Consider the following 18907-nt stretch of genomic DNA (forward strand, 5'->3'; position numbering starts at 1 on the left):
AATTTCATACTCATTCCAAGATGGCGTAGCAGTTCAGACGTCTTTGTCTTCGTCTTGTCGTGTCCCGTGGATAAATATTTTTTTCCTTCGTATATATTTTTTATATTTTTAACCTCAGTTTCAACATACTCTCCTGCAACCCGCCTCACCCAATGTGGTATGGATCTGCTACTTTCTATACTTTAGAACCGGAACCCCCAACAGGAGCTAGCCAGCTAACTAGCTACTAGCTAGTAGTCAGTTAGCCACTGCTAGTGGTCATCAGCTAACCTTAGGCTGGTCAACTCCTGCCAGTCTGCACAGCGCAATTCAACCCAGAGTATATCGGACTGCTTTTTCTCCACATCTCTGGTTTCCTACCGCAAGCCCTGAACCTTTTCACCTGGATCATCGCAGCTAGCTAGCTGCTATCCGAGTGGCTACCCCCTGGCTAATGTTTCTGTCCCGAAGCAAGCAAGCTAGCCTCGTGCTAGGCCCATCTCCCGGCTAGCTGAAGAGGTCCATCATCCACTCCTTTGGCTACAATACATATTTTTCCAATTGGCCTGGACCCCTTTTACTGCCAACAGGGGTTTCAACAGGCTCCTCCGTCGCGACGTCCCCCGAAGGCCCATCTGCTACCCTGCTAGCCGCGGCCGGCTAGCTGTCTAGAGCATATCGGACTGTTAGCTGAAGAGGACCGTCAGCCAATTTCTTGGGCTACAATACCTATTTTGACAATTGACATGGACCCTTTTACTGCCTACACGGAGCCCTGCCGATCCAACACGACTGGTCTGCCGACGTACCTGTCCGAGGAGGCTACAACAGACTTCTTCCATCACGACGTCCCCCTAAGGCCCTTCTGCTAGCCTGCTAGCCCCGGCCCGCTAGCTGTCTGAATCGCCGTGTCTCCAGCTCGCCTCCCACTGGTCCCTATGATCACTCGGCTACGCATGCCTCTTCCTAATGTAAATATGTCTTGTCCGTTGCTGTTCTGATTAGGGATTATTGTCTTATTTCACTGCAGAGACTCCAGCCCTGCTCAATAGCTAGCCCTTTTGTTTCACCTCCCACACATGCGGTGACCTCACCTGGTCTAAATGATGTCTCTAGAGAAAAAACCTCTCTCATTGTCACTCAATGTTTACCTCCACTGTATTCACATCCGACCATACCCTTGTCTGTACATTATGCCTTGAATCTATTCTTCCACGCCCAGAAACCTGCTCCTTTTACTCTCTGTTCCGAACGCACTAGACGACCAGTTCTTATAGCCCTTTAGCCATATCCTTATCCTACTCCTCCTCTGTTCCTCTGGTGATGTAGAGGTTAATCCAGGCCCTGCAGCGCCTAGCTCCACTCCCATTCCACAGGTGCTCTCATTTGTTGACTTCTGTAACCGTAAAAGCCTTGGTTTCATGCATGTTAACATCAGAAGCCTCCTTCCTAAGTTTGTTTTACTCACTGCTTTAGCACACTCTGCCGTGTCTGAATCCTGGCTTAGGAAGGCCATCAAAAATCCTGAACTTTCCATCCCTAATTATAACATTTTCCGACAAGATAGAACTGCCAAAGAGGGCGGAGTTGCAATCTACTGCAGAGACAGCCTGCAGAGTTCTGTCATACTATCCAGGTCTGTGTCCAATCAATTCAAGAGTTTCTACTTCTAAAAATCCACCTTTCCAGATACAAGTATCTCCCCGTTGCCGCTTGTTATAGACCACCTTCTGCCCCCAGCTGTGCTCTGGACACTATATGTGAATCGATTGCCCCCCATCTATCTTTAGAGCTCGTACTGTTAGGTGACCTAAACTGGGACATGCTTAACACCCCGGCCGTCCTACATCTAAGCTAGATGCCCTCAATCTCACACAAATTATCAATGAACCCACCAGGTACAACCCCAAATCTGTAAACACGGGCACCCTCATAGATATCATCCTGACCAACCTGCCATCAACCACCCCTCATCGCTGTCAAACGCTCCCTAAAAGACTTCAGCGAGCAGGTCTTTCTAATCAACCTGGCCTGGGTATCCTGGAAGGATATTGACCTCATTTCGTCAGTAGAGGATGCCTGGTTATTTTTTAAAGTGCTTTCCTCACCATCTTAAATAAGCATGCCATTTCAAAAAATGTAGAACCAGGAATAGATATAGCCCTTGGTTCACTCCAGACCTGACTGCCCTTGACCAGCACAAAAACATCCTGTGACGTATTGCATTAGCATCGAATATCCCCCGCGATATGTAAGTTTTCAGGGAAGTTAGGAACCAATACACACCGGCAGTTAGGAAAGCAAAGGCTAGCTTTTTCAAATAGAAATTTGCATCATGTAGCATAAACTCCAAAAAGTTCTGGGACACTGTAAAGTCCATGGAAAATAAGATCACCTCCCAGCTGCCCACTTCACTGAGGCTAGGAAACACTGTCACCACCGATAAATCCACGACAATTGAGAATTTCAATAAGCATTCTTCTACGGCTGGCCATGCTTTCCACCTACCCCTACACTTTGCTAGGTAAAGCCCCGCACTGGTCACCATAGCAGCACCGACCCGTAGCATGCGCTCAAGCATGGAATATTTCACTGGTCACCGCCAAAGCCTATTCCTCCTTTGGCCGCCTTTCCTTCCAGGTCTCTGCTGCCAATAACTGGAATGAATTGCAAAAATCACTGAAGCTGGAGACTCATATCTCCCTCACTAACTTTAAGCATCAGCTGTCAGAGCAGCTCACAGATCACTGGACCTGTACATAGCTCATCTGTAAATAGCCCATCCAACTACCTCATTCCCATATTGTTATGTTTTTTTCTTCTCCTTTGCACCCAGTATCTCTACTTGCACATTCATCTTCTGCACATCTATCACTCCAGTGTTTAATTGCTAAATTGCAACTACTTCGCCACTACGGCCTATTTATTGCCTTACCTCCCTAATCTTACCTCATTTGCACACACTGTATATAGATTTTTTTCTATTGTGTTATTGACTGTACGTTTGTTTATTCCAAGTGTTACTCTGTGTTGTTGTTTGTGTGGCACTGCTTTGCTTTATCTTGGCCAGGTCACAGTTGTAAATTAGAACTTGTTCTAAACTGGCCTACTGTTACGCTCGTTGATAGGAGGAGACCAAGGTGCAGCGTGGTAGGCGTACAACAAAATACAAAAAACGAACGTATGGATGCTCACTTTAGCCCGACACGTGCGGAAAGCAGGCACAGAACGCACCGGGCTAAGGGTGCGCACTGGAGGCATGATGCGCCGAACCGGAAAACACGGTATCTGAACCGTGACCAACTCCTCAATGTAATTACAGAGAGTTGGTTCTTGTTCCCACCTTTGCTCCGTTCGCCACCCCAAAACATTTTTTGGGAGGCTGCCTCTCGGGCTTCTGTCGTTTCCTTGATTCCTGGTTTCGTCGCCGTTCCTCTTTCGCTGCCTCCGCCTGCTTTCGTGACAGGGTCTTGTCCCCTGCCATAACCTCCTCCCCTGCCCATGATGTCCTCCACTCACTTTTCTCCCGGGCCCAGGATCCCTGCTCCTCCTGGCCACGCTGCTTGGTCCTTTGGTGGTGGGATCTTCTGTTACGCTCGTTGATAGAAGGAGACCAAGGTGCAGCGTGGTAGGCGTACATTTTTCTTTATTTAAAAATGACACCGAAAAACAACAAAATACAAAAAACGAATGTAAAGCTATATGCAGTGCAGAAAGCAACTACACACAAACAAGATCCCACAACTGAAGGTGGAAAAAAAGGCTGCCTAAGTATGATCCCCAATCAGAGACAACGATAGACAGCTGCCTCTGATTGGGAACCATACCCGGCCAACAAAGAAATAGACAACCTAGAATGCCCACCCAAATCACACCCTGACCTAACCAAATAGAGAAATAAAAAGGCTCTCTAAGGTCAGGGCGTGACACCTACCTGGTTAAATAAAGGTGAAATTAAAAATAAAATAAAATAATTTAAAAAATGTCACAACACCCATAAAGCTAGCTAGCTGGCAAATGTTAGCTAGTCAGCTAGCTTGCTAAATAGCGAATTTCATAAATTAACTTTAGGACAAAAATAATATGCATAATCGTTTGTCTCTACATTAACTAACATATTCCTCTCAACTTCATTTTTTTGCATCACTCATTATGACGTTATAATTACTTTAATTTGCTTCCATACTAGTATTTTTGTCAGCCATCTTTGCTGAAGAAAGTTACCAGCGATGGGTCGAATAGCGTCAAATTCGTCATGGGAGCCACTCGATATGATTGGTCATGGCTCAGCGGTCACCGGTGGTGATTTCCATAAAGTTGAGAAATGCTTAATTGTTTCATTGTTCCCCCGCCAACGTTCACACTGTCCAACGTTCCCCGCCCTGTCTGCTTCTCACCACTTTCCTTCCATTGATTATTAATGGGAAGTGGTGTTTCACCGCGCGGCATTGCATGCTCGTTTACACGGGGCATTAGGGCGAAGAGACATATAAATTGTCAGTATAGCCATAATTTTTGCCTCCATTGAAAATTAATAGGAAGCGTTGTATCAACGCGCGGTACCGCCCCCTTATGTACAAATGCCATATATGTGGTTGATTGTTGATTGTGATAAATGTAAAACTATTATAGATTGTAATTACACAATTGTACCCCAACCTCAGTCACAGCTGTATGTCACATTATATAACACTGTAATTCACTGTACCTGACCATGTAATGACAATACTGTATTTGTCTTTGTCTATAGTTTCTCTTAATGCTAGGGGGTTACGAAACAATGTGAAGCGCAAGGCCTTATTTTTTATTTGCTAAACAATTTCGAACAGATTTGAGCTTTTTTCAAGAGTCTCATTCAATTTCGGCTGATGCCAACTTCTGGAGGTCACAGTGGGGCAACAATATATGGCTTCCCATGGATCTGAACGCTCCGCTGGTGTCACTACAATGAAAAATACATTTGGTGGTAATATTCTACACTCGGAATGTGACCCCTTTGGTCACTTTATTTGTCTTGTGATCAGTTACAATGACATTACGCTCATTACTGTAAACTTCTACGGGTACAACACCAAACATGAGAATGATGAGTTGCTTGAATCTATAGAGAAACACATACTTCATTGGTTATCTAAATTTCCCAATTTGTTATTATTGATAGGAGGGGACTTTAACATTACTATTGATAATTCAACTGATAGATGGCCCTCAGGTAGGCCAACCAATCAGAATTTGGGTTTAATACTTTTTATGGAAAAGTTTGATCTTACTGATATATGATGAGAGAAGTTTCCGGCCGACAGATCATTCACTTGGAGTAACAAAACAGGTTTCAGACAATCCAGAATAGATTTTTGGCTTATATCCAAAGGTATTGACAGTGAGTGTGTTACTACAAATATTTGTACTACTCCCCTCACAGACCATAGGGCCATTTACATTGATATTAAAATATTTACCCCTGAATATTTACCCCTTGGTAGAGAATTCTACTGGAAGCTAAATAGCTCATTATTAAATAATGATATAATTAAGTTTGAGGTTAAAGATCTGCTTTCACACTTTTGGGAAAGGGCATGTGAAGAAAAATCTTACTGCAAGAACTGGGAGCTCTTTAAATTTGAGGTGTCCAAATACCTTAGAAAATATGGTAGTAATCTTGCTAAGACCAGAAGAGCTGAAGAGGAAAAGGTGATCATTAAGATAACTTCCCTTTATCAGAGGTCCCCAGCTGGCCTCTCGGGGAAGAAGAAGATGGAAGATGGAACTAATTGAGTTACAAAATAAACTGGATAATATATATAGAGTAAAAGCAGAAGGAGCCTTTATTAGATCTAGGAAAAAATGGATTGAGGAGGGAGAACAGAATTCATCCTATTTCTTTAGACTTGAGAAATGTCACTCTAAAAATATAACTATCCATAAGTTCAACATTGATGGTGTTATTACAGATGACCAAAAATGTATCGCTAAATACTGTAGCAATTTTTATAGGAAATTGTATAGCTCTACATACTGTCAGGAATCCACAAATATGTTTTTTGACTCACTGAATAATGTTCACTCTATCAGATATAGAATCTAAACAGTGTGATGAACTCATCAAAGTTGACGAGATTGTAGAGTCTATCAAACGTCTAAAGAACAATAAATCACCAGGTGTTGATGGAGTTACATCAGAATTTTACAAATTATTTTCTGAACAAGTAGCTCCCTTCCTATTTGAAGTCTTTTTCGAGAGTATTAAAAGCAATGTTCTCCCTCCTACAATGAGTCAGGGGTTAATAACACTGATACCTAAGCCTAAAAAGAAGTGCTGCTCATCGATAACTGCCGTCCAATTTGTCTTCTTAATAATGACTATAAGATATTAGCCTTACTACTTGCAAAAATAATTTAAGAAGTCCTGGATGCGATCATTGATGAAACACAGTCTGGCTTCATGAGAAACATACATATTTCTAGCAATGTCCGACTAGTATTAGACATACTTGACTACTCAGACCGAATAACCAAGGATAGCTTCATATTCTTTTTTTGATTTTTATAAAGCATTTGACACAGTAGAGCATCAGTTCCTCTTCCACTCCCTTGAGAGACTTGGCTTTGGGATTTTTTCTGTAAGGCTATTAAGACTCTCTATACAAATGGTAACATCTCTATCAAATTGAAATATGGCACCTCACCTAGAATTGAGTTAAAGAGAGGAATTAGGCAAGGTTGTCCTATCTCTCCATACCTGTTTTTATTAATCACCCAACTTCTTGCAAATTCTTTAAATAATAGTCCTGTACAAGGTATTTCCATAGCTGGTAAAGAAATTATTATAACCCAGCTGGCTGACGATACTACACTTTTTCTGAAAGACGCTAACCAAATTCCCATATCGATCAATGTGATACAATCGTTTTCCAAAGCATCTGGTCTATATCTTAACATTAATAAATGTGAACTCATGGCTGTCAAAGATTGTGTGACACCTTCATATTATGGTATTCCAGTAAAACAAGAACTTACATGTTTAAGGCATAACCATTACAAAGGATCAGAAGTCTAGAGGCTTAATAAATTTGAACCCTCTTATTAAAAAAACCCAGAAGAAGCTAAAACAATGGCTACAGAGGGACTTATCTTTAAAAGGAAGAGTACTAATAACCACGGTTGAAGGTATCTCTAGATTAACATATGGCGCTCTATCTTTATATATTGACAGTAAAATAAGCAAGGAGATAGACCAAATGCTTTTCAACTTTCCGTGGAGAAACTGTACCTATTACATGAGGAAAACTGTTGTAATGAACACTTATGAGAATGGTGGGCTGAATTTTCTGGACTTTACAACCTTAAATAATACTTTTAAGATCAATTGGATAAAACAATTCTTAAGAAGACCCACTTCTATCTGGAATTTTATTCCTCATCATGTCTTCTCTACTTTTGGTGGCCTTAACTTCATGTTGGTTTGCAATTATAATATTGACAAAGTTCCAGTGAAACTTTCTGCTTTTCATCGGCAGGTTTTCTTGTCATGGTCCTTAATTTATAAACATAATTTTTCTCCACACATATATTATATATGGAATAATCGGGATATATTGTATAAAAACACTTATTTGTTTTTAGAATATTGGTTCTGAAATAATATCCTATTGGTGAGCGAACTGGTAAATGCAGAGGGTATTTTACTCAGTTCTAAGGAATTCTTATCACTTTACAAGGTCCCTGTAACACCTAAAGATTTTGCAATTGTTTTAGATGCCATTCCCTCAGGTGTTGCTTTATTATTCAGGAACGTGTCAAGACCTGACTCTCAGAGCCTACCTTCTATTGACCCTGTTGACTCATCAGTAGGAAAGATTCGTTTCTCTTTTGGTCCATTCAACAACAGAGCGATACGAACCTTGTTTCAGCAGGACCTTATGTCATGCCTTATTGGAATGGATTTATTGATTATATCTGTTGGAAAAAAGTGTGGCTGTTGCCACACACATACCTACTTGTTAACAAAATTAAGGAAGTTTCCTTTAAAATTATTCATAAATATTACCCTGGCAACCACTATATGAAGAAGTTTAAGGAAAACATCAACTCAAATTGCTCCTTTTGTAATGACCACCCAGAAACAGTGTTGCATCTTTTTTGGCATTGTATTCATGTAAGAAGACTGTGGCAAGACATCAGTAGATTTATAATTGAACACATTTCTGAAGGTCTTACACTATTGTGGAGAGATGTACTGCTTGGATTCTTTACCTACGATAGGAATAAGCTGAAACATTTTTATGTAATTAATTTCATTATTCGTTTGGCCAAATTTCATATTTACAAATGTAAATTTACCAACAAAAAAACAAAATTTCTTACCCTACAAAAAGAAATTGAACTGTATTTTAAGACAGTTAAATACTCTACTAACAAAAAAGCTGTTAGAATTTTAAGTGTATGTATGTCCCTTAAGGTCCTTGTGTAATGTGATATTGTACCCCCTAGCTTAATTGTCCATTGTATATAATCTATATATACTTGTGTTCCCTCATGTACTTCCTGTATTGATTTGTTGTTAATAATAAAAATAAATAAATAAAAGACAATACTGTATTTGGATCTCTTCATAACATGCAAGCCTTTGTTAAAATGAATTCAGACAATGTTGATATTTGTATTTATTTTTATTTTATTTCACCTTTATTTAACCAGGTAGGCAAGTTGAGAACAAGTTCTCATTTACAATTGCGACCTGGCCAAGATAAAGCAAAGCAGTTCGACACATACCACAACACAGAGTTACACATGGAGTAAAACAAACATACAGTCAATAATACAGTAGAGAAAGTAAGTATATACAATGTGAGCAAATGAGGTGAGATAAGGGAGGTAAAGGCAAAAAAAGGCCATGGTGGCGAAGTAAATACAATATAGCAAGTAAAACACTGGAATGGTAGATCTGCAGTGGAAGAATGTAAAGATAGAAATAATGGGGTGCAAAGGAGCAAAATAAATAAATAAATACAGTAGGGGGAGAGGTAGTTGTTTGGGCTAAATTATAGATTGGCTATGTACATGTGCAGTAATCTGTGAGCTGCTCTGACAGCTGGTGCTTAAAGCTAGTGAGGGAGATAAGTGTTTCCAGTTTCAGAGATTTTTGTAGTTCATTCCAGTCATTGGCAGCAGAGAACTGGAAGGAGAGGCGGCCAAAGAAAGAATTGGTTTTGAGGGTGACCAGAGAGATATACCTGCTGGAGCGCGTGCTACAGGTGGGTCCTGGTATGGTGACCAGCGAGCTGAGATAAGGGGGGCCTTTACCTAGCAGGGTCTTGTAGATGACCTGGAGCCAGTGGGTTTGGCGACGAGTATGAAGCGACGGCCAGCCAACGAGAGCGTACAGGTCGCAGTGGTGGGTAGTATATGGGGCTTTGGTGACAAAACAGATGGCACTGTGATAGACTGCATCCAATTTATTGAGTAGGGTATTGGAGGCTATTTTGTAAATGACATCGCCGAAGTCGAGGATCGGTAGGATGGTCAGTTTTACAAGGGTATGTTTGGCAGCATGAGTGAAGGATGCTTTGTTGCGAAATAGGAAGCCAATTCTAGATTTAACTTTGGATTGGAGATGTTTGATGTGAGTCTGGAAGGAGAGTTTACAGTCTAACCAGACACCTAGGTATTTGTAGTTGTCCACATATTCTAAGTCAGAACCGTCCAGAGTAGTGATGTTGGACGGGCGGGCAGGTGCAGGCAGCGATCGATTGAAGAGCATGCATTTAGTTTTACTTGTATATAAGAGCAATTGGAGGCCACGGAAGGAGAGTTGTATGGCATTGAAGCCCGTCTGGAGGGTTGTCAACACAGTGTTCAAAGAAGGGCCAGAAGTATACAGAATGGTGTCGTATGCGTAGAGGTGGGAGAGTCGGTCCAAGAATTGAAGCTGTACACTGTTATTCAACAGAGATAATATAAGAACATTCCTGTGAGTTTCAATAACAAAGGATTAATTGTATTCTCCTTGTTATGACCAATCATCTGTTTCTGGGAAATAACGGACGTGCACATTCAGCCAATGGACGTTTGATTAACAAACCAAACCAGGCTCTTTTAGTACCGTCATGAACCCACCAATAACGATTAGAGGTTAACTTTACTGACGTTTATATCCACCAATAGATGACCGGTTTTGGAAGTATTCCTTCCCACCCCTTCAATGAATGTAAGAGAGTTACTTGATGGCGACAGGTTTGGTAAAATAACAGATTTCTAAGAAACAAAAGTCTAACTAATCTTGAGAAATACGCAGTGTAATTTTCTTTATTCAGCGCGTATAGTTTGGTGGAGTGGAACAGTTGTCATTCGACCGTTCGATGTCGATTGACAATTTATTCTAGACAGATTTTGTTCATTGTTATGTTTGTTATTTTGGTTGTAACATTAGCTTGCTAGGCTATCAGCTTGCTAGCTATTCACCAATATAGTGACAAAGACAGCCTGCTTTCAAAGTAGTAAAACAATGTTTCGGGAAAAAACTTCGGACTGAATGTACATTTTCGGTTCATTCATTTGACAATCTCGAACACGGGCGCAAGCGGCGTCGTGTCTGAACTTGTTGACATTCTTTTGTTTACAAGTGAGCTTGGTTATTTTCTAGCTGTGACAAGAAAGTATATTCCCTTGTGACAGCACTCAACACAATAACATATTGCATTATAGAAAAAAAGTAATTGGACAGTTGGCTATAGGCTATGTCAACTTTTCACATTTCTAAGAGTAATAAGTGCCATTCTATGTTTTAGCTAGTTTTCCAAGAATCAAAATGTCAAGAAATAAATTGCGGAAGATTAGTTATCGGATATCTAGAAAGCCATTCATCGCCTAACATTAGATATAATCGTAACTTTACAATTTAAGTTTCTACGATAACCTAAAAAAAAATGGCTACATTTCATTTGGCCACAGCTACGAAGCCGAAAGCTTGTTATTGTCTTCCGCCGATCCTTTCTAATGTAGCCTACATTGCTCAGACTAGGTGGCATGACACGTTGATATTTCTCAATTCGCCTTTACCTATGAAATTATATTGCTTTTTCTCTCGATATTTTGGAATTTTTGTATGATCATAACAGCGTTATTGACAAGTGCTTGTTACGCAGTTATGAATGAATGAGCTCTGGTGCGCGTGCGCGAAGTTCCCAACGTTTATAAACAAGGGCTGCACTCATATGGTCACATGACTGTTCTTTATCTAGTCCACACAGACAAAGGACTTTTTATATGGAGGCTTTTTATCCCCTATGTAATGACCTGCAGATTTGATTTAATTTATTATGGCCATAATGTGATATTGCCACAGGAAATGGGGATTCGTGATTGTAGAATAATGCAGTCATCTATGCTTTTTTAACCAGTGCCTTTTATTTTATTACTCACCTATTAATATTCAATGCAAACAAAAATTACATAGGCCTAGCGTTTAACCAAATAATTCAAAGCATATTATTTCATAATTTTGTATGTTTTATATATACCTGTTGTGGGCAGATTCTGAAATTGTAATTTATCGTTGTCTCCAGTGGCTGTCTACAGACTTGCCAGCTGACATGGCGTAATATGTTATGGGAAGTTAATAAGACTGAACAAGTTGAGGAAAACAAGATGGATGCAAATAGAATAGAAGACTCCTTTGATCTTCTGAAATGCAATGAGGTTCTGTCCTCATCACCTGGCTACCCCCCTACTCCCATGGAGTATGGTAAATATCTGCTATTATGTAATTGGTCTACATAACACACACACACACACAGACACAGTATACAGGTATAAGACTGCAATGTAAAGTGTTACCATAAAGGACAGGAATTTTCTATTTAGTTATATTCTGAACACTTATAAGCACAAACCCGACCAACCTCACTCCCCTCCCGCTCCAGATGACCTGCCAGAGCTGCAGGAGGTAGAGGAGAACCAGTCCTCTCCGGTGCTGTTCCACGTGGGAACTGGGGTGTCACATCAGGAGTGTATAGCTGGTTACCCTCACACCAATTGGCTGACTGAGCTGGCTAACATTGCCACCAGCCCTCAGAGCCCCCTACTGCAGGAGCCTCCTCTCATCAAGAGGTACCTGTTGTGTTTAGGGGTTGACAACGCATACACAATACACATGCATGTCACACAAAGGCACGTGGTACACACACACATACACACACAGACAGAGCCACACATCAACAAAGCATTAGGTTGATGTTTGATATGTTGAATTTGATATGTATATCTGTATTTCTCCTTATCAGGTCGTCTCATGGACGGGCAAAGTGATGGTGTTAGATTGTTAATGTATTGATAATTAATATGTATTTCTCTTTATTCCTCTCATCAGATCGTCTCCTATGCACATCTTTGCCACCAGTCGTAGTTTACATTCTTACGCCCGACCTCCCGTGGCCAGCAGTGCACCCAGCCCCTCTAGGGGTCACCTTAGGGAGCGCAGCAGACGTGTCAGAGTACGACCTTTCACCATTTACCTTTCAGTCCAACCATTTCCTGTGTGTGGACCCTATCACCCTCTCCACTCCTATACTGAATGAATGAATAAAATGTTTTTGTATGTGTCACGTCACCTAGACTATCTACTACAAGATTATGTATGATCATATGACCATTAGTGTTCATTGTGGTCAATTCCATTTTAGTTTAGTCAATTCAGGAAGTAAACTGAAATCCCTCACTGAAATTCAAATTTTCTCTGGATTGGAAATTCATTGAGGAATTTCCTTAATGAACTGAATTGAAGTGGCATTGGCCAACCCTGATTGGCATGCTTCATTCAGGGCAATGCAACTGTTTTATAACTTTGCGACAACAACAGCAATTTATGACATGTGCTATTCAACTGTTTTGTAATATGTTTCTCTTTGTTTGAACGTCCCCCATTCAGGCCAGCAGTGAGTCAGAGTCTGGTGTGTTCTCTATGTCATCCTTCTCTGATGATGAGGACATGGGTTGGTCTAACTCCTGGCCCTCAACTGCCTGGCACTGTTTCCTGAAAGGTATGGACGCACGCACGCAGGCGCGCACACACACACACATACACAGAGAGAAATGGATAAGCTTTTCCTAGCATTATGGCCTTGAGTGCGTTTACCTTTTACTTGTGGAAAAAGCCTAGCTAACACATTGATAACAAGTGGCTGTGCACTCTGGATTCAGGACTGTATCAGGCAACATATCACAGATCCTGTGGCATGGCATGGATGAAAGAGAACTTCCTCCAGTTGATCAGTAGCAAGATTGAGGCTATGCTTATTGGGACACCCAAGCAGGTCATCAGTGCTGGAAACATCTGCCCTACAATCAATGGCTAGGCCATCCACCTGTCCCCTGTCATCTCCAACCTAGGAGTCAAGTTTGATCCTTCTCTGTCCTTCGATGCCCACATAAAACAAGTATGTAAAACATAGTTATTCCATCTGTCTGGGTCATACCATTTCCCAGCCAGATACAGAGAAACTCATCCATGCCTTCATCTTCTCTCTGATCAACTACGGCAATGTGTTGTTTGGGGGCCTCCCAGCAATCACTACAGTGGCTCCAACTAATCCAGAACAGTGCTGCCAGGGTCCTAACCAAGAGCAAGAAGTCAGACCACATTACAACGATCCTGGCCCAACTCCACTAGCTACCGGTCAACAACAGGATCGATTTCAAAGTCATCATGCTTATATTTAAATCCTTGAATGGATTGAGCCCGACCTACATCAGCGACCTCATCTCAATCAGCGAGCCACTACGCACTCTCCGCTCCAGCCACTCCCTACTGTTTCAAGTCGGCAAGACACGTCTCCGAACTATGGGGGACCGAGCCTTCTGCTCCCTTGCCCCTCGCCTATGGAATGCTCTCCCTGACCATCTGAGAGCCGCTCCATCACTCAGAACTTTTAAAACGGGCCTTATTAAAAACGACTTCTCTAGACACAGTCTTTTTCATTGTCCTAATCCCAAACTAAAATGTATTTAGCAACTAGCCTACTATTGCTATTTTACCTGCCTTGTTTCTAAATGTATGTTGTTTTTATTGTATATCATTTATTTTTCTCCTCAGTAGAGCTTTGAGATAACTCTGTAATGAAAAGTGTTATATTAAATATATTCTTTTTTTAAGCCTGTGTTTACTCTGTTGTTTAAATGTACCTGTTTCCTCTGTGTGTTGCTAACTTAATCCAGAGTGAACATAAATTCATAGGGAAATATCAGCCTCTGGTGTTTAGACAGCAGTATGACAGGCCAATACTGTTTGTACTTCTTTGTAAGTAAGGATGTATCAATAAGAAGCATCAAAAGTCAAGTCTCAAGGCAAGAAGAAATATCTGTCTCTCTCTCTTTCTCTATTTGACTAAATGTTTTGCTGTTATCATCCTATTCAGGCACCCGGCTGCGGTTCCACAGGGGTTCTAACAAGGAGTGGCAAGAGGCTGAGGACCTGGGAGACTCTGATGATGAGTCAGGTGATGATGAGAGAATAATGCCGTCCACCGCCCGAAAGGTAGCAAAATGTTTTACAGCGGAAAAAAATAAAAAGTCCAGCTAGTCCCTCCTTGTTTGTTTGTTTTCTACCATTTGATGCCTTATGAACATGCCCTTGCTAATCGCCAGATCTGATATGATTGGCTAGTCTCCCTCTCACATTTTTCTCTCTGGATGTTGATTGATTTACAGAGCTACGGTTCGGAAGGTCTGAAGCTAGTGGCCCACGAGGAGAACGTGTCGTACGGCCAGGCTGTCCTCAAACTCACCTTTTACCCCGGCTCGCCAGAAGATGGCCTCTTAACGGCAGAGTGCAGATTTGATCACCCCTTCTTTGTGAAAAACAAAGGTAAAAGAACGAAATGTCTTTGAATTGTTAACAAGATAACTGAATCAGTTAAGGCATGGGTGTCAAACTCTGGCCCGCGGGCCAAATTTGGCCCGTGGGGTAATTATATTTGGCCCGCGAGACAATACCAAATTACTACTAGAGCTGGCCCGCCGGTATTACACAGCGCATTCACCGCTAATACTACGAATCCCATAATGCTCTGCTGTTGTTTTCGCGCGCCAATCAGGACTGGACCCAGAAACGCCCTCTCCTCTGTGACAGTAGTCATAGCAACATAGACGCTACAACTGTCAGCGCGCTATCCCTTCCCAAAAATGGCGAAAAGAAAGGCAGAAAACAGGAGCTTTCTGGACAAGTGGGAGGCAGAATATCTGTTTACATATGTAAAAGACAAACCTGTTTGTCTTGTTTGTGGAGTCAACGTGGCTGTAAGTAAGGAGTACAACATTAGACGACACTATGAAACGAAACACCATGACAAATACAAGGACATGGACATGACTCAAAGGAGCCAGAAAGTAGAGGAGATGAAAAGAAGTTTGGTTTCACAACAGAATATGTTCAAAAAAGCCACATCACAAAGTGAGGCTGCTGTAAAGGCTAGTTATATAGTGGCAGCAGAGATCGCAAAATCAGCCCGGCCCTTTAATGAGGGAGAGTTCGTGAAAAAGTGCATGATGAAAGTTTGTGACCTCGTATGCCCAGAGAAAAAGCAAGCATTTTCAAACGTGAGCCTGAGCAGGAACACAGTAGCTGATCGCACATGTGATCTTGCCACCAATCTGTATGACCAGCTGATGGAAAAGGGAAAAGATTTCGTTGCGTTCTCCCTCGCTGTGGATGAGAGCTGCGACGCATCTGAAAAAAGTTTATTTTGGTATTTAAATCAGAAGGCTGCAAATAGAAAAGAGGCATACGATTTTTATTTAAATTGTATTTATTTAATAAATGAATGCCATTGATGTGTTTTTTCATTTGAAATTCGATTTTGCATGTCTCCACTATTAAATTATATATTGTATGGTAATAAGCGATGCTTGTTCCATATTCAATGTTAAAGCAAAACTTGTTTGGGTCCATATTAAAAGGTTCATTTGTTCAATGTTGGCCCGCGACTTTGTTCAGGTTTTACATTTTGGCCCACTGGGTATTTGAGTTTGACACCCCTGAGTTAAGGGAACAGGGCGAACTGGAACTGCGTGCAAATGATAAATGCAGGCGCTATTAGTCTGAAGTCCGGAAGTTCTAGCTATCATCAGATTGATTAAGCAAATGTTCAGCTCTTGATGTTCCATGGAAGCGGATAGGCCTATTGGTAGGATAATCTTTGAGACTGTATGGTGATAGGGCCTTATAGTACAGGCCAGATTTACATCTTGGACAGGTTCACATATTTTTTGTGTATTTAAAAAAAAAAAAAATGTTTACAACTCCATGTCTCTTCCTGTCGCAGGCTGGTCCTCGTTCTATCCCAGCCTGACGGTGGTGCAGCACGGTATCCCCTGCTATGAGATGCAGGTGGGGGACCTATGTCTTCCTCCAGGCCACAGAGACTCCATAAACTGTGACGACTCTGTTGTCTTCGACACCTTCAGGAGGTACAGAATAATACCAATGTTAAACAAAAATGTCTGCACACTGGTATATGCTGCCGAGGGCTTAGTTTATTCAGACAATATCAATGCCTCAGTATGACACAGTAGATAAGATTTTGGTGAAATGATATAAATTGTGTTAATCTCCCCTCTCTCTTTATATCTCTCTCCAGTTATGACTTCACCCCTCTGGACTCTTCAGCTGTCTATGTGCTGAGCAGCATGGCCAGGCAGCGTAGGACCTCCCAGTCCAGCAGTGGCGCTGTCTCCCCTGACCCAGAGAAACTCTCCAGTTCCTCCCACCCCTCCTCCACCAGCAAACCAAACAGGAGCAATACCTCAGGGACGGCCCCTGGCGGGGCCACGCCCACCAAATGCAAGCGGCCAATGAACGCCTTCATGCTCTTCGCTAAGAAGTACAGGTTGGAGTACACACAGATGTACCCTGGGAAGGATAACAGGTGGGTAGGCAGACCAAATGTGTGTGTGTGCATGCGTGTAAAACCTAATTTTCTGGGTGGGGGGGGGGGGGGGGGTCAGTAGTACATCCGTCCTGTTCTGACAAATTGTTTACAAAATGAAAGGATCTCTATGTTAGGAACGTCTCTGAGTAGACTATGGCTTTAGACCAGAGCCACAGGTAGGATTACAGTAGCAGAGAAAAGAGTGTTGTCTCTCACAGTAATGAATAAAGTTCCACACACATGAGTGACTGAATGAATTACGGTATAAATTATAGTATGTCCTTGTGTCCCTGTACAGAGCCATCAGCGTGATCCTGGGTGACAAGTGGAAGAAGATGAAAAACGAGGAGAGGAGGATGTACACCGTGGAGGCCAAGGCTCTGGCTGAGGAGCAGAAGAGACTCAACCCTGACTGCTGGAAACGCAAGAGAACCAACTCAGTAAGTTGATCACAGTGACTACGTTTACATGCAGACCAATATTCCCTTATTATTCAGGATACTCAAGTATTCAGTTTTCGAGTTGACACACAAACATCATATCCCGTTTACAATAACCCGAAAAGCTTTTATCCTGGCTGTAGGGAAGCCGGATAAGATGCCTGGGATATGCTGATCTTAGACTGGATACTGTGGCATGTAAACATCTTATCCCATTTACTGTTGTTTTTTGCGGTCTGTGTAGGCTCAATTTCGCATATCATGGGTGTTGGGTGATGATGTTTTCATCTGATTGTCAAACAAATCTCTTCAAAAAATAGGCTACCTTCGCAGTTCGATACACCATAATTCCATAATAATACATTTTGCTGATACTCCGTACTGGACCGTATAGCCTACTGGCTACTTTCACCCCTAATTTCGACAACTTTCTGCTTATAATTTCCGACATTTGGTAGACCATTTGTTTGTCAACTACAGTATAGTTAGATACATGCAGCTTCTCTTCTGTCATAACTTGTTACCCAAGAAGACTAAATAAAGTAGTGCTCACCAGAATAATGTCTTACATAGATAGAATGAATGTGTTAGTAACCTAATTAATACCGGTAAAGTTGTCTATTTCGTTTAGGTACCGGGGAGAAAGCGCAAAAACTCCAAAACAGTGGAATGATTGATTTTGTGCAAAATGTACAAATGCCATCAGTTTGACCGGTTTTAAGTAAATGAAAAACTGTGAAAACGATGAAACCTTTCTGATAAGGCTTCAGTTCGTTTTGGGAACATATTTTATGTTGTTGAAATACTGTCTGCTTGCATAACAGTGTCAAAGATAACATTACACGCACATTCACATTTTCTGAGATGCTGAAAGAAATAAATCATATTTCTCCACTCCTCTTCTCAAGACAAAATTAACATTTGTTGTATCATTTTACTGCAAGAAATGCATCATTCTGTAGGAGTTACGAGCTACTATCCGGAATACGGTGCGCATGTAAGCTTATCATAAAGAACTCAGTAAGGTGTAATAGGCATGACACTGATCTGCTCTTATTTCGAAGGCCCAATTTCTGTCCTGGACATAAGGTCCTGAGCGAGATTCAAACCCTCTGGTTTAAACCAACACGGTAAGGACTGTTATTATAGGCAGGATCATAAAGTTCCAACTGAAATCATCCAGGTATATAGTTTACCAGGCAACTGCGCCAAATCCAGGGCTTAGCTAAAACAAGTAGTGATAATGTAAGGTCACAGATTTATAAAACCTATAGGGCACACTGCCACAAATGTCACAGCAGCCTATCAATGTAAAGATAGGAGGTGCCCTAGGTATTATAACGCTGTGTGCAAGTTCTGAGCATGCTTTAAAGGCTCAGTACACAAAAAATTATGTTTCCCTGTGTTTTGTATAATATTAACAGCTGGTTAAACGAACACTGTGAAAGTGTTAAACAATGTGATCAGTGTTATTTCCTGATAGTTTCTGTTTGAAAATACAATCTACATAGGGTGTTCTAATCAGCAGGTTTGCATGTGCGGGAGTTTCGGCTTTCCATTGTGACA

General features: G+C 41.5%; 1 protein-coding gene across 8 annotated transcripts in view; it reads left to right on the forward strand.

The window, feature by feature from the left end:
• Window positions 1-10129: 10129 nt before the first annotated feature.
• LOC139540419 (HMG box-containing protein 1-like) overlaps window positions 10130-18907 on the forward strand; it is a 36099-nt gene continuing 27321 nt past the window's right edge. For 4 of the 8 annotated variants that reach the window (XR_011668191.1, XR_011668192.1, XM_071344220.1 and 1 more), the window contains exons 1-9: window positions 10233-11722; window positions 11901-12087; window positions 12347-12470; window positions 12905-13016; window positions 14391-14509; window positions 14683-14839; window positions 16296-16440; window positions 16611-16898; window positions 17200-17341. Coding sequence is in view for 6 of the 8 variants with exons in the window: in XM_071344220.1 (XP_071200321.1) it covers window positions 11581-11722; window positions 11901-12087; window positions 12347-12470; window positions 12905-13016; window positions 14391-14509; window positions 14683-14839; window positions 16296-16440; window positions 16611-16898; window positions 17200-17341 (1416 nt within the window). In the remaining 2 variants the exon portion in view is untranslated. The other 4 variants (XM_071344218.1, XM_071344216.1, XM_071344217.1 and 1 more) reach the window with 4 other exon arrangements.

The sequence above is a fragment of the Salvelinus alpinus genome, chromosome 15 (assembly GCF_045679555.1).
Source record: "Salvelinus alpinus chromosome 15, SLU_Salpinus.1, whole genome shotgun sequence".
Classification (NCBI taxonomy): domain Eukaryota; kingdom Metazoa; phylum Chordata; class Actinopteri; order Salmoniformes; family Salmonidae; genus Salvelinus; species Salvelinus alpinus.